General features: G+C 35.4%; 1 protein-coding gene across 5 annotated transcripts in view; it reads right to left on the bottom strand.

The window, feature by feature from the left end:
* Positions 1–22,683, bottom strand: part of SLCO1B3 (solute carrier organic anion transporter family member 1B3) — a 91,656-nt gene that overhangs the window by 25,049 nt on the left and 43,924 nt on the right. For 2 of the 5 annotated variants that reach the window (XR_013400551.1, XR_013400552.1), the window contains exons 8-13: positions 18,479–18,721; positions 14,530–14,694; positions 12,854–13,049; positions 11,478–11,643; positions 8,863–9,047; positions 1,979–2,036 (exon numbers count right to left, since the gene is read on the bottom strand). Coding sequence is in view for 2 of the 5 variants with exons in the window: in XM_015151097.3 (XP_015006583.2) it covers positions 8,863–9,047; positions 11,478–11,643; positions 12,854–13,049; positions 14,530–14,694; positions 18,479–18,721 (955 nt within the window). In the remaining 3 variants the exon portion in view is untranslated. 5 annotated transcript variants of the gene reach the window in all.

Here is a 22,683-nt window from a genome sequence, read left to right as displayed (position 1 = left end):
AAGAGATAGAGTTTACTAAGAAAAGTAGATACAACTTCTGAAAATAAAAAAATGTATTGAAGGGGACTGCAAAGTACCTTTGAAAGCTTTAAGAATAGGCCAGACCAAGCAGAATAAACAATTTCAGAGCTAGAAGACAGGTCTTTCAAATAAACTCGGTAGGAAGAATACATAGAAAAATGAATTGAAAAACCTAACAGAGCCTTCAAGATATATGGGATTATGTATTACATCCAAATTTATGAATCATGGATGTTCCAGAGGGAGAAGAAAAAGTAAAAGTGTGGGAAACTTGTTTGAAAGAATAACTCAGAAAAACTTCCCTGACTTACTACAGATCTAGACATCCAAATATAAAAAGCTCAGGTGATTCCTGAGAGATGCATTGCAAGAATAACCTGCACAAGACATACAGTCATCAGAGTACTAAAAGTCAACATAAATTTAAAAATCTTAAACATGGCAATAGAGAATTATCTAATTACCTGTTAAGAGAATCCCATTAGACTAACAGCAGACTTCTCATCAGGAATCTTACAAGCCAAAAGAAATTAGGGTCTTATTATCAGTCTCTTAAAGAAAAAAAAAAAAATGACAACCAAGAATTTTGTATCCTGCTCAACTAAGACTCATAATTCAAGAAGAAAAACAGTACTTCCCAAATAAGCAAACACTAAGGGAATTTGTCACAAACAGACTGACTCTACAAGAAAGACTTGAAGGAGTTCTAACATATAGAAATAAAAGAGCAATACTTATCAATTATGGAAACATACAAAGTATAAACCTTACAGATCTCATTTTAAAATTACCTAATTGAGACTGCAAAGCAAATTAAGAAATAATTCACAATATTACAGAAACAACCCTCAAAAATTAATACTGACCTTAAATATAAATAGACTGAACACTCCTCTTAAAAAATATAGTCTAGCAGAATGAATTTTTAAAAAGTCAACTATATGCTACATACAAGAAACCCACCTAACTCAAGTAACTTGTAAAGACCTTTTCAGACTCAAAGCAAAGGGGTGCAAGAAGATATTCTATGAAAATACAAACCAAATCTGAGCAGAAGTAGTTATACTTGGATTAGATAAAACAAATATCAAACCAAAAACCATAAATAATGACAAAGAAGGTTACTATAATAAAGGATCAGTTAAGAAGATATGACAATTTGAAACATATGCACCCAACACTGGAGCACCCTAATTCATAAAACAAACACTACTGGACCTAAGGAAAACAAAATAGATAGCAATACAATATTAGTGGGGTCTTTTAATAACCCACTGACAACATTAGGCAGATAATGGCAGCCAAAAATCAACAAAGAAACTTTTACAATGGACATTAGACCCAATGGACCTGACAAACATTTACAGAACATTTTACCCTACCACCTCAGAATATACATTCTTCTCATGCACACATGAAACATTTTCAAAAATTGACCATATACCATGCCTAAAGGCAATACTCAATGATTTTTTTTAAATCAAAATAATATCAAGTTCCATTTCAGAATACAGTGGAATATACAGTGGAATAAAGATAGAAATTAGTTCCTAGAATTCTCAACACTATAGAAATACATGAAGATTAAATAACCTGTTCCTGAACAATTATTTGGTCAATGATGAAAGCAAGGCAGAATTTCTTTAAAAAAAATTGAAATGATGCTGGGTGTAGTGGCTCACTTAAGGTCAGGAGTTTGAGACCAGCGTGGCTAAAATGGTGAAACCCCATCTCTACTACAAATGAAAAAAATTAGCTGGGTGTGGTGGCACATGTCTTTAATCCCAGCTGCTGAAGAGACTGAGGCAGGAGAATTGCTTGAACCCAAGAGGTAGAGGTGGCAGTGAGCCAAGATTACACCATTTCACTCCATCCTGAGTGACAGAGTGAGATTCTGTCTCAAAAAAACAAACAAAATTAAGAAATTGAAATAAATGAAAATAAAGAAACAACATACCAAAACCTCTGAGATACAACAAGTCAATGCCAACAGGGAAGTTTTTAGAATTAAATGCCTACAACAAAAAGATAGAAAGATATCAAATTAACAATCAAATGTCATGCCTCACAGAACTAGTAAAACAAGAATAAACTGCACCCCAAGCTAGCAGAATATAGTAAATAATAAAGAACAAATCTAACTGAAATTTGGGCAAAAAAAAATGCAAAGGATCTGTGAAATAAAAAGTTGTTATTTGAAAATATAAGTAAGATAGACAGACTACTAGTAGATTAACCAAAAAAAGAAAGAAGATTCAAATAAGTACAATCAGAAATATTAATGGTGTCATTAAAACTATTACCACAGAAATATAAAATATCATCAGAGACTACTATGGCCATCTGTACATACACAAACCAGAAAACCTAGAGAAAACTGATAAATTCCTGGAAATATACAACTTCACAAGTTTGAACCGGGAAGAAATAGAAATCCTTAACAGACCAATAATGAGTAATTAAATTGAATTAGTAATAATAATAAAAAAAAATCTCCTTACAACAACGACAAAAAGTGCAGGACCAGAGAAAATTATTGCCAGATTCTGCAAGACCAAAAAGGAAGAAATAATACCAATTCTACTAAAACTATTTCAAAAAATCAAGGGGGAAGGAATCCTCTTCAACTAATCCTATGAAGTCAGCATCATGCTGATACCAAAGGCAGGCAAGTACATGAAAAATAAAAGAGAAAACTACACATCAATATCCCTGAAGAACATAGATCCAAATACCCTCAAAACACAAAACAAAAAAAAAAAACAAAAAAACTCTGGAAAATAAAATTCAGCAGCACATCAAAATGTTCATCATAATGAAAAGTGGACTTTTTCCTGAAATGCAAGGATGGTTCAATATATGTGAATCAACAAATGTGATTTACAAAATTAACAGAAATTTCTTTTTTCAAAAAACATATGATAAAATCAATTGATGCAGGAAAAAAAATTTGATAAAATCCAGCATCCCCTTATTATAAAAACACTTACCAAACTAGGCATAGAAGAAAAATACTTTAAAATAATAAAAATCATATATATGACAAACCACCATCAATAACATACCAAATGGGGGAAAATTGTAAGCATTACTTCTAAGAATGGATCCAAGATGAGGATGCCCATTTTCACCACTCCTATTCAACACAGTATTGGAAGTCCTATCAGGAGCAATAAGGCAAGACAAAGGAATAAAAGGTCTCCAAATGGGAAAAGAAGAATTTGAATTATTCCTGTTCACTTATGATATAATCTTACACTTAGAAAACCCTAAAACTCCTCTGAAAGTCTCTTAGACTTGATAAACTACTTCAGTAAAGTTTCAGGGTACAAAACCGATGTACAAAAATCAGTAGCATTTCCATACACCAGTAATGATCAAGCTCAAAACCAAATCAACAACTGAATCCCATTTACAATAGATACAAAAAATGGGAAAACATTTAAAATAATAGGTAAAAAAGTCTTTATGAGGAGAACTACAAAACACTGATGAAAAAAGTTATATATGGCATTAAAAACTAGAAAAACATCTCATGTTCATGAATTGGAATAATAAATATTGTGTAAAATGACTATCCAGCCCAAAGCAATCTACAGATTCAACACAATTATATTAAATTACCTATGTGAATCCTAAAATTCATATGGAATCAAAAGAGTCTGACTAGCAAATTCATCCTAAGCAAAAAAATAAAGCTGAAGTTGTCACATTACCTGATTTCAAATTATACTACAAGTCTATAAGCCAAAATAAAATGGTATTAGTATAAAAATAGACACATAGATCAATGGAACAGAATAGAGAAGCCAGAAATAAAGTCACATATCTACAACATACTGATTTTTGACAAAGTAACAAATATATATACAGTGAGGAAATGGTGCTGGGAAAATTGGAGAACCATATATACAGACATAAAATTGAACCCATATCTCTCATCATATATAAAAATTAACTCAAAATGGATTAAAAATCCCAGCACTTTGGGAGGCTGAGGCAGGTGGATTGCGAGGTCAGGAGATCGAGACCATCCTGGATAACATGGTGAAACCCCATCTCCACTAAAAATGGAAAAAATTAGCCAGGCATGATGGCAGGTACCTGTAGTCCCAGCTACTCGGGAGGCTGAGGCAGGAGAATGGTGTGAACCCAGGAGGCAGAGTTGCAGTGAGCCGAGATCGCATCACTGCACTCCAGCCTGGGCAACAGAGCAGACTCCATCTCAAAAAAAAAAAAAAAAAAAAAAAGATAGTTTAAAGACTTAATTGTAAGGCCTGAAACTGTAAAAATCCTGGGGGAAAACCTAGGAAAATCTTTTATGGACAATGGTCTAGGCAAAGAATTTATGACTACATCCTTAAAAGGAAATGCAACAAAATAATATATCAATGGAACTTACTTAAACTACAAAATTTTTGTTCAGTAAAAAAGAGTAATAATCAACAGAGTACACAGACAACCCACAGAATGGGAGAAAATATTTACAAACAATGCACCTGAAAAAGGGTTAATATCCAAAATCTACCAGGAACTCAAACAACTCAATGAAAAAAAAAAAAAGAAAAAAATCTCATTAAAAAGTGGGTAAAGGATATGAATAGACATTTTTCAAAAGAAGACATACAAATGGCCAATAAATATATAAAAATGCCCAACATCACTAATCATCAGAGAAATGAAAATTAAAACCATAATGAGATATCATCTTATACTCATCAGGATAGCTATTAATACAAAGTCGAAAGTCAAGAGATGTTGGTGAAGATGAGAAGAAAAGTGAATGCTTATACACTGTTGGTGAGAATGTTAATTAGTATAACCTCTATGGAAAACAGTACAGAGATTTCCTGATGACCTAAAAATTGAACTATCATTTAATCCAGCAATCCCACCACAGGGTGTCTACCTAAAGACAAAGAAATCATTTTATTAAAAAGACATCTCCTGACTTGTATGCTTATCACAGCACTAGTGACAAAGCAAAGTCATGGAATCACCAATCACTAAATTTCCATTCACTGATAATTAGATTAAAACATTGGTATATATGTATATACTATGGGATACTAGTCAGCAATAAAAAAAAAAAATGAAATCATGTCTTTTTATAGCAACGTGGATAGAAATGGATGCCATTATCCTGAGTGAAATAAATCAGAGACAGAAAGTAAAAAATGCATGTACTTTCTTTGATGTGGGAGCTAAACAATGGGCACACAAGGATGTACAGAGTGGAATAACAGACATTGGAGACTCTAAAGTGTGGGAGGTTGGAAGGGAGTGGGAGGGAAGAAATACTACCTACTGAATATAAAGTACACTATTCAGGTGATGGGAACATTAAACCCCGGACTTTACCACTGCCTCATATAATCCATGTTTCACAACTGTACTTGTATCTCTAAATCCATAAAAATGAAAAAATTTAAAACAACCAAAACCACCTTTTTGTTTCACCTCCCATCTTCATGCACTAGTTTTGTTTAGGTTAACAGTGATGAGCATATAATGAAATCCAATGGTTACTTTCTAGTCCCTAACTCCTATGAACTCTCAGCAGGCCTTGACATAGTTTCTTTATTCATTACTTCTTCATATATTCTTCACTGTGCTTCAAGGACATGATCCTTTCCCAGTTTTCCTCATAACTTATGGGACCTCCTCAGTTTCCTTCAGTGTCTTCTCCTTCTATTATTAATCTCTAAAGTTAGAGGGCCTGTTGCTGTTCCTAGGATGCAGTTTCTATCTGTACCCAGGCCCTAGAACATCTCACTATGCCACTGGATTTAAATAGCATCTGTTTATGTTGCAAACTCTAAGATTTGTGTCTATGGCTTTAATGATTTTCCTAAATGGTAGATTCTACATATTCATTGTTGGTAGATACCTAACAGGCAGCTCAGTTTTACAGGGATATAAGAAATCTTGCTTTTACACTTCCTCCAATCTACCCTTCCTTTGTATTTCCCCTTTTGTTCAATAGTGTCACCATCTTTCCAGAGCTCAAGCCAGAACCTTGGGATCATCCTTAAATTATCTTTCTCACATGCCACATTCAATCAACAAGCAAATCATATTGGCTTTGCCTTAGAAAATGAAACAAAACAAAGAATGAAACACAAATATCTTCCCACTTCCTTTATCATAACCATGCTCAATAATACCTCATCGTGAAGAATGATCATAGCCTTCTGTTTTCCCTGATTTCATTCTTGTCTTCCAAAAACACATGCCATGCACAGTCAGAGTGATATTCTCATTAGGTAAGCCATAAGCATTAGGTAACACTAATGCTTAAACCCTCTGGGGCTTCTGAACACACTTAGAATAAGCTCCAAAGCCTTTCCTCTGAACAATATAATCTGGACCACGCTAGATCTGTCATTGTACTTCATACCTCTCTCTTCCTCACACACTTTTTTCTAACTTGTATGTATCAAGTATGCTCCACACAAGGGCCTTTGTCTTTGCTCTACTTTGCCTAGCTTGTTCCTTTCCTGTCCTCATTTAGCATGGCTTGTAGCTTCTCTCTTCATGTCTTCATTTAGGTCTCTTGTCATATAACTTTCAATGCACAATATCTGAACTAGTGTCTCTTACCTACCCCACTTTTTCTATCTTCTGACTCTGATTTATTTTTCTTTCTAGTGCTTCACATTTACCCTGGTTTACATATTTACTTGCTTATTTGTTTATTAGTTCTTCTGTATACATTCACTCTCCATTCCCTATCCCCACTGGATGCTAATGAAGTTTTATCATTTTCATTCACATTTGCATCTTCAGTGCATGGATCTGTGGCTGACACACATAATGAATATGTACTGGATGAGTAAATGTTTACACTCCTGCTCAGTCTAGTTTTAGCAATAGCCTTAATAAAATGAAGTTTATATTTTCATTCTCTAGTCAGCTTTAGAAAACTTTTCTTAAAAAAAATAAATAAATACAAAGGAAATCAAAGGCTGGTGAGAAATTAATAAATGCTTTGATAAGTGGTAATGTTGATTTAATCACTTTTTAATCGGATAAAGCATAACTATATTCAAGAATGGAACAATGTTTTTAAAACTCTCCTTTTCTCATGAAAAGGTTTCAATTAAGAAGCTAAAACATGCTGAGATGTAAACTAGTATGAAATTTTGAGGTGAATTTTTATAAGTTAATGAATTTGTAATTTGGAAATATAGAAGGCTTCTTCTGAATAGACATTTTATATTAAGATGAAGCTATACTTATGGAATATTTACGGTACAGATTTTAATAAAATTTGCAGGCAGGGTGAAAATATAACAACTGCAAACTTACTTAGTTTACAGGTTTATATTCATGTTAACAAAAGTTAAAACACATTGTTGGTTGCTTTTTTTTTTTTTTTTTTTGAGACGGAGTCTGGCTCTGTGGCCCAGGCTGGAGTGCAGTGGCGCGATCTCAGCTCACCGCAAGCTCCGCCTCCCAGGTTCTCACTATTCTCCTGCCTCAGCCTCTCGAGTAGCTGGGACTACAGGCGCCCGCCACCACGCCCGGCTAATTTTTTTTTTTTGTATTTTTAGTAGAGACGGGGTTTCACTGTGTTAGCCGGGATGGTCTCGATCTCCTGACCTCGTGATCCACCTGCCTCGGCCTCCCAAAGTACTGGGATTACAGGCGTGAGTCACCGTGCCCGGCCTACTTTTTTTTTTTCTACCATGTCGTGCTGTTGACTGGCCGTGAACGTATGATCAACTAGTAGGTTTTAAAAGTACAATTAAATGTTACCCCAGGTCACTCTACTTATCATGTATATTTTTAAGATCTACATGCATGTCTTTACATGTTTCCAGTTTTAGGTGATTGAGTGCTTATCCTGGCCAGTAGGGCACACATTATCTGCTTCCCGGCTAACTCTCCAAACATCATCTGCCATACCCTCTCACTCAGTGTGTTCCTATAAACTGGCTTCTTTTCATTCCTCAAAAATTCTAGCTCTTTCCTGTCTTAAGGAAAGAAGACCTAGACCCTCTCCCTGAAAGCCCTTCATTTGGCTTTTTCTTTACCTCCTTAGATATAATGTCACTTCTTTTGAGATGTACTCTGTGAATCTTTCCCATCACATCCCCTTACTTTAATCCTAAATTTAATGTCTCTTTTTATTCCTTTAATTGGAAGTCTTTTCCCTTATTAAGACAAAGAGCAATGTGTAATTATGTGTTTATTTTTATACTTATTTGTCTCACATCAGTCTTGTCATTTTCTAAGCTGTGAGACAACAGGTACCTTATTGGTTTTACTTACTAAGAAATATTCATCATATCCTGTCTAAAAAATTGTCTAATAAGTGAAAAAAGGAATGAATTATTTACACATATTTTTCTTATGTCTACAAGGGTATTGTGAGATACCAGGTCAACAGCCATGCTGTGGGTGAACTGAAAGCATTAGAATTTCATTACAAATTGAAGTTTATATTTATACCTGGTTGCTAAATGTTTTCTTCAATGAAATCAACAGATGATTTACTCTCACTGGCTCATTAGGATGCAACGCAACTCAAAATTAAAAGTTCTTTTACAATCACACAAAGATCCTTCCACTATCGAGACAATTGTCAATCAGTGTGTGCCTTAAGATTTTTATTAAGAGAAGAAAGTATAGAGCCAAATTTGACAATGGAAGTATTGGAAACAAAAATTATTAATGATGGCATTGAAAGATCAAAATAATTCTAAGAAAATGCATTCTCAAAGAATTAAAAATTAACAAAATATGAATTTGAGCGCAAAATACGTAAAAATATGCCTATCATTAGGTGTGTTTTAGTCTAATATATGTGACAATGTTTCAAAGCGTCATACTTACTTCACAATCAGCAAGATACATACGGTACCTCCTGTTGCAGAGAACCAAGAGTTTATGACTTGAATTGCAACATAGATGTAAAATTTCCTTGTACAGGCATCATCTCTTGGGCATTCACCCAAGTGCGCTGAGTAATTTCTGTTCTGGAGACCAGTTACTTCCACACAGCTACAGTTATAAAACACCTAAAAATAGTTTTTGAAATATTACCAAACACATTTGCCAAATACAACAGGGCTATGAATACATTCCATTATATTTAAGGAAGTCTCAAACTAAAATATTTACAGTTTAAAAAATGTTATAAAAATATAGTTGCTTAATACTGAAAGGCAAAATAGCTTCCTGAATTTAGGAAGTTAAGAAATTAGTGTATGAAATTCTGTATATAATTTTTTCATTAATATACAGTGTTTAAAATATTTCTCTTCCACCCATATTTACCTTCTAAAATACACATTCTTACTCTCTTTGACAGGATCTAAGTATTAGTGACTTACTCCGGGAAAGAACTACCAAATAATCCAGAAAATATAGCAGTTTGAAAAGGGACAAAATCTAGCCACTCATGAAAATGGGACAGAGTGCAGGGGAAATAGAGCCAGGCACGGGTGCCAGAATTCTACTTAAGAAGGCAAAAGCAACATTCAAGACCATAATGACAGGTAATAAAATATATTATATTATTACTAGAAAGATTTAACACAAAAGAATGTCCTGGCTAATGGTTAGAGTATATAGAACAGGAATATTAGGAACAAGTGATTTTAGAGATTTCATCAGGTAGGCAGTGTATGTTGTTAGGTGGCTTTAATAAATTCTGCTCTGATTCTACACTAAAGATTTAAGTTCATCTTGAACCTACTACTGCTAAAGACTATTTACTGAAGGAGAACTTGTAAAAGAATTGACCGGGTGCAGTCACTCACACCTGTAATCCCAGCACTTTGGGAGGCTGAGGCAGGCGGATCATGAGGTCAAGAGTTAAGAGACCAGTCTGGTCAACATGGTGAAACCCCGTCTCTACTAAAGATACAAAAAAATTAGCCAGATGTGGTGGTGCACACCTGTAATCCCAGCTACTTGGGAGGCTGAGGCAGGAGAATCACTTAAACCCAGGAGGTGGAGGTTGCAGTGAGCCGAGACCGTGCCATTGCACTCCAGCCTGGATGACAAGGCGAGACTCCATTTCAAAAAAAAAAAAAAAAAAGGGAAAGAAAAAGAAAAAGAAAAAAAGAATTTAAATCCATACTTGTATGGTTCAAGAAAAATTCCTTTTACCTTTTTTTTTTTTTCAATAGGAATAATATGGAGGAATCTTTTATGGAGCAAGCACATTGGCCAATGAAACCAAACTTTGATACAGAGAGCATTATTTTAACAATTTTACTGAGGATTTAGTAAAGGAACTTTGCAGTAGCCCCCCCACGGTATAGCCATTGTCACTATTAAGATGATGTCTCCACGTAGACAGAGCTCTCTTTAGGATACTAACATCATGTATCTTTCAGGTCTTCACTACTGGACAACGTGCGACCAGGGATTAAATGGGGCACCCTTACTGAAAGGTACTATAACTGATGAATATGAGATGTGAGCTTTTAAGTATAGTCTTTGGGCCACATATGTGCAAGTTTATTAAAGTTGTAGCCTATCTTCAAGGAAACTAGGATGCTTTATTCTTCAAATTTCTCCATGCCATTTAATTGGTAGGACATTGGGCAAGGGAAAGATAGAAAATGTTTAGAATTGAAGCATGGAAGAGTGTGGTAGAGAGTCATAATCACAGCTGACTATGTTGCTAATGTTGGTAATAGGGAAAGGGCCTGAAAAACAGTTATGCAACTTTGTGAGATGTTGAATTGATTGTAGGTATGGGGAACAGCATACCTAATTTCCAATCACTGGGAGTTACCCAGGATATTGGGAAAAATCCATGTGTCACATGGAAAAAAAAAAAGCGCCTTTGAGTTAAGACAGAAATGGAATTTCCAACGGATATGTTGGCAATCAGTGAGCAGGATACTAAATTATACTGAGTAAAAGAAGTGCCAGCTTTGGGAACATCAAAATAGGAAATCAAGAATAGGGAAATCGTGTAAACATGAAGCCTTGATTAATTTCTTAGAAAGTCCAAGGCCACAGTGAGTCCCTAGCTAAACTTATCAGGATTTGTATATATTAAAATGCAAATAGATCGTTGTCCTCATAAAGTGGGTAATGCTGACAACTGGCTAATTCTGAACTTTCCCCTAACTTCCAAAGGGTAAAGTGATTCCAAATTAATAAAAATCATGTGCTTTAGTCAAATGAGAGACTTCTTAGATACCCTAAATGCATTCAAATTCTAACAGGTCATATTCTTAAAATCTCAAGAAAAAAAGTGGGTAATCTCTAATTAGAAATCAAGTAACAGAGAAGTCTGATTGTGTCCTAAGCAGAGTTTTATATGAAGCTTTGTTTATAATTCACAGCTATCATGAGGACAGATAACACTGGAATCTTTTTCTTTTATCTTTTTATTGGAGACCTTAGTTACAGGAAGATTTGATAAGTAATTATTAAATCTGTGATTTTAATTAAGGAGAGGAGAAAAAGCAAAAACTAATACTCACTGTAGACTTCTTAATACCACTTAAGGATTTGCATCCTGCTAGACAAGGTGACAGGTAAGTTATTCCATTGTTCCCACAGACTGGTTCCCATTGACTTTCATCACAATTGCACTCTGAGTTGCAATAAGAAAGTGGTACATCTATATGAGATGCCACTGAATTATTTCTGAAAATATATGATAGAAATATATGAAAAAAAGAGAAAGAGGAAGTAGAGAAGGAAGAGAAGAGAGAGACAAGGGGATAAGGAGAGGGGAAATAGAGGAGGAGGAAGAGAAGGGGAAAAGAAGAGAAATAAGAGAAGGGGTTTTCCTTTAATCAGAGAAATCTGATTTGCTGACGTCAAAATGGCAATTTTTGTAATGCTTATTGACTTTTAACTCTCCTTCTTTACCAAGACATGACTTATGACCTAGAAAAAGTAAAACTTAAAAAAGAAATAAAAGAGGTTAGATAAGACTTAGACAAGAGGTCTTTATCATTCTATCAAAGAAATTTTACATTAGATAAGTAACTTCATTTTTCTGAGATTCACTTTCTCTTCGGGGAGGTAATGGCATTAGATTGACGTTCCTCTCAGCTTACTTTAAAATTCTCTGAATCTACGCATGTTAGTTAACATTGTTGAATTTTGCAATCTGTATTTTAACTACATAAAAAAAGAATTCGATGTGGTTAAAGCCGAACCTCTGAGGAATAAAAAATAATAGAATCAGTTGAAAAAGGATTTAAAAAACTGTATATTTTTTGAATAAAACTATAATATTGTTTATACTGATTTACTTTATAATATAATTATAAATTACAAGATATAATTTTATATTTTGACTAAAATTATAAAATATGTTATTTGTATAATGTTTAAGCTTAAAGATTTCAAGTTATTTGTTTTGTAAAGATATGATAATTATTGAGGATTTATGAAATATCTTCAAATGAGTATATAATTTAAATTAAGAAAAATAAGTAGATTGTTAATTTAGAAAATACATTATGAATAATTTGATTTAATGACATCTGATACCTCTAATATCTCAAATTTGTGTCTTAATCTTAACATTGCTAGCCATACAATGTGTGTATTTCTCTAAATCTTACTTTTACATCTATAAAACTGGGGTAAAAGTGTCCACCACTCATTTTAATTACCCACAAATTATAAGTGTTATTATTTCAACCTATGTAGCTTTTTCTTAAGGAATAAAACAAATTTTTATCATCTTAAGAAATGAACATTTTAAGAATTTGAAAATTGAAATTTCTCTCAATTAAAATAAAGTTTAATTACAATTGTTTTCTACCCTATTTTACTTGCACATAATCTTTTAATTCGATGGTTAACATATCACACAATTTATATAGCAATATATACAAACCCATCATAGGTCAAGGTTAGGCCGGCAACTGATTTGCTTTCACAGATTAGAGGGAAATAAATAAGTTGAAACAAGAAGGATATTATCGAAGTAAGAAGTGAAAATTTGGCAATTCCAACTAAAGACAATTTGAATTTTTTAATGATATATCCTCCTAAAAACATTCCAGTTGCAATCGTAGGAATGGTTATGACTCCTAGAAATAAAAGAAGAGAAAAAAGCTATCATTATATGAATATGGTTTTTCTGATATGTCTTTATTTATAGAATACAGTGTATATCAACCAAATTCACCCTTTCTTATTTCTTTAAGAGAAGGGTGGCGAAGCCGGAAGGCGGAGTTTGCAGTGAGCTGCGATCCGGCCACTGCACTCCAGCCCGGGCGACAGAGCGAGACTCCATCTCCAAAAAAATAAAAAAGAGAAGGGTGGCACACTAGGGTGGAGGTAAGGGACAAGTATACCATATGAGAGACAAAAATAATTTATTTTGGCCAATTATGAGGGGTTGGCTTCCTCACGAGCAAAAGGCAGTGGCTAAGAATATTTATGTGTCTAAAATGGTTATTTCTATGAGGAGCTTTCTTTCTTTTTTTTTTTTGGCAATCAACAACAACAAACAAAATCTTTCTTCCTCTGAGATTTCTATCCTACCATCTAAAATCCTTTACATCTCTCAAAACAGAGTTTCAATCCTCAATAACTCACTCCAATTTTGCCCAAGGCTTTAGAATTAAATTCTTGAACTAATCTCTTTATTATTCATAAAACACATATATACCCTGATATGATAAAAAATGTCTACATACAGGATTAAAAATGATTGATCCCTCTTACAACTTTTCCATTTCACGGTCCTGTAAGTGTTATTACAGGTGAAGATTCCTCTAACAAAAAATTCAAGCGAGGTTATTGCGAGTCAAAACTTAATCTTTCAGTTTAAACCTGTCAGTTCAACAGGGAGATCATCCAGAAGCCTGTTCCAATGCTTCAGTATATAGATTTTCTAATTATTACTTTCCTATGTACATATGACCTAGATACCTACCATTTGATACATTGTTTAACTCATCAAATATTTATCAAATTTCTACAAGATTTCTACAATACTGGAGTTGTGAGAAAAGTGATATAAGATAAAATTTCCTTAAGGAGAAGGTCTCAATATGACTTTGAAAATAGGTATTGTAGCAAAAAAAAAAAAAAAAAACCCTCTCTAAAATATGATATTTGTTTTGAATCATGCATATTTTGTAATGTATTTAAATTGATTCTCCTTCTGAAAACATTAATATGATGTGTTTTATAAGTAGCTGAGGCCTTATTTCAGTCCATGAATTATAGGATTATAAGGGTTATATTATAAAAGGGTTTGTCTTAGGATCTCAGTACTATAAGATCCAATTATGCAGATACCACATCTAAATGTTTTATTCACAAGCAATTTTTTTTCTTTACAATTTCACCTATAGAATTAAATTCACCTAACATGAGATGCAACCTCAAATGCAGAACAACGACAATATCACAAGATGGAGAAATTTTGTAAAGTTTGAGAGATAATAAGATTATATTTAGTAAAATATAAAATCACCTTCATAATAAAATGTGACTTGGAACACCAAGTACTCAGTAGTGTTTCATTTATCAAGCAAACAGGTAAAAAATATGTCTTACCCAGCAAAAAGTTAGCCTGAGATGCAGACTGACCATACTGTTGCTCCATATATTTAAAGATGTAAGTAAAAGAACCGATAAAGCTGCTTATTTGTAACAATGTCAAAAGCACGAACATAACATACAGGGGATTGGTAAGGAGGCTTTTCAAAGACTGGAAAAAACCTATAGAGTTATAAAAATAAGATATTTCAATAATAAAATATATACTCATATCTGAATTTTATCAGTATAAGTTATATAAGACTTAAAGTTACAAAAGACATAACACAGAGACAGTACCCTGCAATCCTACTGTCAAGTTTTTAATATATTCCTTCAGTATTTTCCATATGTATATTATTATTTATTTCTTTCCTTCATTTTAACCTCAAATAGAATGATACTTAAATGGTATTTTTTAACTTGCTTTGTTCACTTAATATTTGGTTATCTTTGGCACTTTACCATACTATTAGATATAGACTAATTCACCTATTCATTTATTCAACAAATGTTTGGTTTTCAATTGGGTACCAGGCAATATGCTTAGTGTCCAAGAAACAAAAAAAAAGTGAATCAGAAATGTGATGTTCACCAGGTGCAGTGGCTCACGCCTGTAATCCGAGTACTTTGGGAGGCTGAGGCGTGCAGATCGCCTGAGCCCAGGGGTTACAGACCAGACTGGGCAACATGATGAAATCCCCTCTCTACAGAAAATACACAAATTAACTGAGCATGGTGGGGCATGCATGTAGTCCCAGTTACTTGGGGGGCTGAGGTGGGAGGATCGTGTGAGACAGGGAGGTTGAGGCTGCAGTGAGCCATATTCATACCACTACACTCCATCCTGAGAGACAGGGACAGACCCTGTCACAAAAAAAAGGAAGGAAGGAAGGAAGGAAGGGAGGGAGGGAGGGACGGAGGGAGGGAGGGGGAAGGAGGGAGGGAAGGAGGGGGGAGGGAGGGAGGAAATGTGATGTCCCTTATTTATTAGCATTTAACATAATTATTTTAAAACTGTAATTGTTAAATATAAATTTAAAGTAAAGATAGTATAATCTAAGACACAGAAATAAGAGCACTAACATCAAAAAATTTTACAGAAAACATTAGTATGAGGGCTCAGACCTCTTTTTTTCCTGGTATATAGCTTGTGTACCATCAAATACTGCCTCAATATATCTGGCAGTATTATAAATTCCTTATAGTAAGATGCAAGAAGGTGAGGCAGGGGATAACGATGTTGATCTCAAGTGACATTATGACAGTAATAGTACAACAACCTATGCCTACAAGTAGGTGCAGCAACAAACTTCTAACTTCTGTCCATGGCAGAAATTATGTGATCTGGGTCTGTGATTGCCAACTCCATCAGCCATAATATGAGATAAAAGTGGAAGGAACTATTTAGAACAACAGGAAGTTTCAGAGTACAGCAAGAAAGTCTGAGATATGGTTACTAAGAGATGGATGATATGGGCTGTGAAAGATCTTGCTCTCCATAGACCTTTAAAGATTTTCATTAGATATGGACAGTACTTTCAAACAGTAACAAATAAATACTTTGTTTCCTCTGATTATAATAATAAGGAACGACAGAGAAATGGCACAGAACAGAAAAGAGTTAAGAAAATGTATAGCAGGAATAAAAAATATTTAAAGTTGTTAAAACAAAGCGCCAAACTTCCCTCCTTAGGTCTCCCCAGTGAGGAAGAATCACCACCTATTTGTGAGGCATTCTAAGAGAGTTGTGACCTTTGCTCAAAATAAATGGAACATGTGGATTAACCAAATTGTTAAAGTTTTGAGGTAAACAGGAACTCGGATGTCACATAAGCTGAACTTCCATACAATCATAACTCACTATATGTTGATCCATTAAAAAATGGATCAATAAACAACTCAAGTGACATTACGCTACCTCAGCGGAATTTGCTCAACTTTTGAAGAATTCTCATTGTTTACATGTTGTCTTTGTAACAAACTGAAATTTTCTTTGCCTTCTGATCAATTAGTCTTAGTTCTACTCAAGAATGTATAGAATAAATCTAATTTGTTTTTCTGACTATAGGTACTTAGTATTTTAACCATTCCTAATGGGCACCTAATTAAAATTCACTTTACTATTCACGTCACTACCCTTAAAGAAAAAAAAAGCTCATAATATAGACAATGTTTACAGTTGCCCCTTTATTTGCACCTTATTATCTTCTTTATTCTTTTTGGGCTCACAGTCAACCCTGGTCCTTATTGGTTTAGAAAATCCATTAATTGGCCGGGTGCGGTGGCTCACGCCTGTAATCCCAGCACTTTGGGAGGCCAAGGTGGGTGGATTGCCTCAGCTCAGGAGTTCCAGACCAGCCTGGGCAACATGGTGAAACCCCGACTTTACTAAAATACAAAAAAATTAGCTGGAAATGGCGGCGTGCGCCTGTAGTCTCAGCTACTCTATAGGCTGAGGCAGGAGAATTGCTTGAACCTAGGGGGCAGAGGTTGCAGTGGGCCCAAGATCACGCCACTGCACTCCAGCCTGGGTGACAGAGTGAGACTCCGTCTCAAAAAAAAAAAAAAAAGAAAAGAAATCATTAATTGTTATGGATTGGATTAAAGTAGAAACATAGCATAGACAAAATAAAAAATCCTTGATATGCTATTTTTAGTATGCATGTTAAACTATAAAAACTCATTAATGATGTGCTGGTAAACATTTAACAACAGATTCATTGAGAAACAAATCCGATTTGTAATATTTTTCCATTTCCATGGTAACACATGATGGTAAATTCTCCTACCACGGACAATTTAAAGCTACCTACGCAGCTGAAATTGAGGAATCCACTCTAATGAGTGAATATACAAGGCTCCAGCATCCCATTGCTCTTGGGTTAGTGTGGTGGAGAGGAGAAAATAACAACAACAACAAAGGTAAGTGAAAGAACTGATGAGAGAAAGAATATGGGTTACTTTGGAAAGGTTGTAAACTTACTTCAATGAAAACCTGAAAAAGTGCCAAGGGTTTAGGTGTTGGTTGCACTGCTTCAGGTTTTACTGCTTCACCATTTCTCCCTAAAACTGCTAACTAAAACTGAAAACTGCTGTCAATACCTTACCATTTCAAATATCTTGCTCTGACAGCTGCTAGATCATTCTCTTGATTACTGCTTCTCAATGGTTCACCATTAGCCCATGTGACTTATATTCAAAAGAGTTACGACTATCAAGTGCTAAAGAATCCTAATTCACATTATTGACTCCAAATATCTTAATTACTGATGTTGCTTTTCACTTCATTTTTGAATACTTAAGTAAGATTATATATGTGTATATATACATTTTTAATTCATATATACATTAATTTAATTTAATAAGATATATATAATTTTAATTACCAAGAAAAATAATCTTGCTCTAATTACCTAGACAGACTCCTCTCCTGACTTCCTTCTCCTTATTTCATCTCTACACCTGAGAATAGTTAAATATAACCTGCCATAGTACTTAAGATACTTTATTACAATGATCTATATACTTCTCATTATCATCCACTAAGTTCTCAAAAAATAAAGGCAACGTTCTATTACCAGGGAATAGTATGATGGCTGGTATCATTTGTTAAATAAATAAATGAATGAAATATTATAATCCTTTTAGCCCTCACAGTTTATACTATATTATATTAAAATGAATATGTACTATTTGGCTTATAAGGAACAGATGTTAATAGCTTCGATTGGTTTCTGTCTTCTAAACAGCAGAAACCTAATCCTCTTCCCCTTTTTATGTGCTCAAGACATACTTGTTAATTTTAATAGGAGTTTTAGAAAAAATAATTCAGCTAAATTTAGTGGAGAAGAAAGCTAACTGTAGATGATTTGAGTATGCTTTATTTATTTATTTATTTTTTACTCACTTCTCCCTTTCATTGAGATTAACAATTCTAAGTTGACAATTAATGTTAAATACTTACCAGTCACATTTTTTGTAACTTTTTTTCCTCGGTTGGTCAAATTAGCTGTTTGACTTCTTTCATCATTTGTTTTCAGCACATGCAAAGAGAGTGAAACTTTTCTTTCTTTTTGTGGTTTATTTGGATTTTGGGGCAAGAAAAAAAATGGTATGGAAGAAGTAATGGAAAATAGTCCAGACACAAGGAAACCAAGCCACCAAGCTCCAACCCAACGAGAATCCTTAGGAGTTATCCTGATAGTGCCTAGGAGAAACAGTTAGAAGAAGCCAGTCAAAAATCATTTTGAAATACAGTAGGTTCTGGGAAATAATGATAATGATTGAAGTCTTCCATAGATGAAGGAAGTAAACTATATGTTTACTTTCAATTCTAAAACACTATTTTCTTCTTTTCATGTTTTGTTATCTCTGAGACTAGGTTGATGACATCTTGCAATTGCTGTTGTCCAGGAATCAGTCATGACACTGTTCACATTGCCTGAGCTTGTGTGCACATGGTGGCTTTTCAGATTTCATGACTGGACAGCTGTCACCATTGGACATTTAACTCTTCAGACGATTTAATAACTATTCATGGAAGAAATATGAATCCTCACTGTTGTCTGACAATGCTGGAATCATCTGATGAGGTCAAGAAAGCATCAGCAATAAAATTTAAGCAGCTGGCAAAAAATACTGAGAGACAATAAACACCACCACCACACCACTATCCACACCACCCTAACCACCCAGGAACCTGATTTGCAACTCTCCAGATAGCACAGAGGATGAGAAACTATGCAAAATGAAAATCTGAGTTTAAGAGTAACCCAGAAATATTGGACTCTAAATGTTAGAGATCATTTAACCATTTTATTTCAACTATATTTCCCTTAAAGTATGTATAAGAGTAATGTGTAAATGCTATATCTCAAGTGTAAATGAGTTATTTTAGTAGGTAGAAAATATACAGTTTAAATAATGGGAAGGCATCCATGAAATATCAGCAAGATACCAGAATAGGAAGCACTAGATACCCTTCTCTCCATGAACATACTGATTCAACAGTAATATTCAGATCAGTTTCATTTGTGAGAAATACAGAAACTAATTGAGAGACTCCTATACATCAGCAAAGTACAAAACCAGATACATAAAAACCAGTAAGATAATCGGAGACACCCTCTTGCCATTCTCCTCCTCAGTATTGTACCATACAATTGGGAAAAACTAACAGTTTAAACTGGCACGTGGACACTTGACACAGCTCTTCCCTCTGGCTTAACACAGAGTGAATGTGTGAGAGAAAAAGAAAAAAAACAAAAAAACATGTGGCAATTCCTCAAGGATCTAGAACCAGAAATACCATTTGATCCAGGAATCCCTTTACTGGGTATATACCCAAAGGAATATAAATCATTCTATTATAAAGATACATACACAGGTATGTTTCTTGCAGCACTATTCACATTAGCAAAAGTCATGGAACCAACCCAAATACCCATCAATGATAGATTGGATAAAGAAAATGTGGTACATATACACCACGGAATACTATGCAGCCATAAAAAGGAAGGAGATCATGTTCTTCGCAGGGACATGTATGACGCTGAAAGCCATTATCCTCAGCAAACTAACATGGTACAGAAAACCAAACACTGCATGTTCTCACTTACAAGTGGCAGCTGAACACTAGAACACAGAAACACAGAGAGGGCTACAACACACACCAGGGCCTGTCATGGGGACAGAAGGAGGGAGAGCATCAGGACAAATAGCTAATGCATGTGGGGCTTAATACCTAGGTGATGGGTTAATAGGCGCAGCAAACCACCATTGCACATGTTTATGTAACAGACCTGTACATTCTGCACATATATCCCAGAACTTAAAGTAAAATAAAATTTAAAAAAAAATGCTCCCAGCTTATCCTTGGGGAGAGAAAGGGTTGGAGTGCACATTCAACATTTCAACCTTTCCAAGTGCTACCTAATGGATTGGCTTCTATCTCATCTGCCTCAAAGTGCTGACAGGATCCAGCATATGCCAGTCACCTGGGAACTACAGAGAATAAAGATGAACCAGTATGTGGACATTTATCACAGATCCTGCCCCCTAGCTTAGTGCAGAGTGAGCAGGCAAAAACAGACAAAAACAGAAACGAAATTCAAGCTTTTAGCTCTTCCATGGGGAAGCAAAGATTTGGACCACACGTATAACATTTCATCTTTTCTGAATTCTACTTAAGGAAAGGTATTTTGTCTTCCTTGTCTTTGTGTTAGGCATACACTTGGCCCCTGGTACTACAAAGAACACAAAAATGATGATTTAAACTAGCACATGGGCACTTGTCACAGCTCCTCCTGCCCCTAGATTTAGGCAGAGTGATGAGGTAAGAAACCTCAGCTTCCAAATTCTCTGTGGGGAGGGAAAGAGTTGGACAGCATGCCAAATATTCAAACTTTCCTAAGAGTTGACTAAGGACTGTCTTCTGTCTCAAATGTGTAAAAGTGTTGATAAGACCCTGCATGCGCTACATGCCTGGGGGATCCTAAGACAAAGATAGCAGTTTGGATGACCATGAAAGTTTGAGAGGCCCAAGAAGATGTGGCTGGGCTGATTGATGCGGGTTTTCTCCTATAATAAGGTCCGTCCATGAAGAGTTGGAGAGGTGATTCTTTTTTTCTAATGCATAGATTGCAAAATATTTTTTTCTAATACCAGCTTAGCCACAGGAAAATAGGGCACCAGACAGAGTTTTGAGGTCCTAACTCATGGACAACAGTTGTAGGCATATCCTGGCGCCCAAAAAGGAATCCACTGCATTGAAGAGAAGCACCCACACCTGGCAGCATTTATCATCAGTTGACTAAAGAGCCCTCAGGCCCTGAATAACCAGCAGCAGTATCAAACTAATACACTGCGGGCCTTGGGCTCGGAGATTTGCTGACTTCAGGTGTGACCGAACACATTCCCAGCTGTGGTGGCTATGGTGAAAGACTCCTTCTGTTTAAGAGAAGTGGTGGAAAAATAAAGGGGACTTTGTCTTGCACCTTAGGTACCAGCTCAGCTACAGTAGAGTAGAGCAACAAGAAGGCTTTTGGGGTCCCTGAGTCCAGAACTAAGCTCTTAGACACCTTTTCTAGACCTGCCCTGGGCCACAGGCAAGTGTAGAAATGCTGTCCAATAGCCTAGTCCTGAATTAAGAGACACATTGCCCTGAAGGATGAGTCTCTGAGACCTGGCAGCATTCATAATAACCTGACTGAAGAGTCCTAGAGCTTTAATTGAACATGGTTGGTGGCCTGGCAGAATCTTCCTTGGGCCTGTGGTGGCGGTGGACACAGGGAGAGGCTCCTCTGCCTGTGGTAAAGGGAGAGACGAGCAAAAAGAACTTTGTGCTGTGTTTTGGGTACCAGTGTAGCCACAGTAGAACAGAACATCTATTATAGGTAAATTGCTAAGGTTTTTTGCTCCAAACCTTGGCTCTTAGCATCTGTAGGCCAGCCTGAGGCCTAGGGGAACTCACTGCACTGAAGGGAAAGACACAAACCTGGCCGGCTTGGCCAACTACTGATTGTAGAGCCCTTGAGCTTGAGTTAACATAGATGGTAGCCCGATAGTAGTTACAGAGGGCCTTGGCCAAGACCCAGTGCTGTGCTGGCTTCAGGTCTTACCCAGTACAGTCTCAGCTGGGGGGGGGGGCACAAGGATGCTTGCATCACTGAACCCCCAGTTCCAGGCAGCTCAGCACAGAAAGAGTAAGACTACATTTACTTTGGAGAAAGTAGGGGAAGAGAACAAGAGTCTCTGCTTAATAATCCAGTGAATTCTTCCATATACTTTCCAAGGTCACGAAGGCAGTACCTCCCCAAGCCTGTAAAAACCACAGTATTATTGAGGTTGTGGCCAAAGTCCCTTCATATACCTAAAAAGCCTAGTAAAGAAGGATGGGTAAAAACAAACCCAGACTACAAAGACTACAATAAATACCTAAGTCATCAATGCCCAGACACTGATGAATAACATAAGCACTAAGATCAGCCAGGAAAACATGACCTCACCAGACAAATTAAATAAGGCACCAGGGAACAATCCTGGTGAAAGAGACATATGTAATCGTTCAAACAGAGAATTCAACATAGCTGTTCTGAAGAAACTCAAAGAAATTCAAGATAACACAGAGAAGGAATTCAGAAACTATCAGATAATTTAACAAAGAGACTG

The sequence above is a fragment of the Macaca mulatta genome, chromosome 11 (genome assembly GCF_049350105.2).
Source record: "Macaca mulatta isolate MMU2019108-1 chromosome 11, T2T-MMU8v2.0, whole genome shotgun sequence".
Lineage (NCBI taxonomy): Eukaryota > Metazoa > Chordata > Mammalia > Primates > Cercopithecidae > Macaca > Macaca mulatta.
The sequence above is the reverse complement of the archived record's forward strand: the minus strand, read 5'-3'. Positions and strand labels throughout refer to the sequence as shown.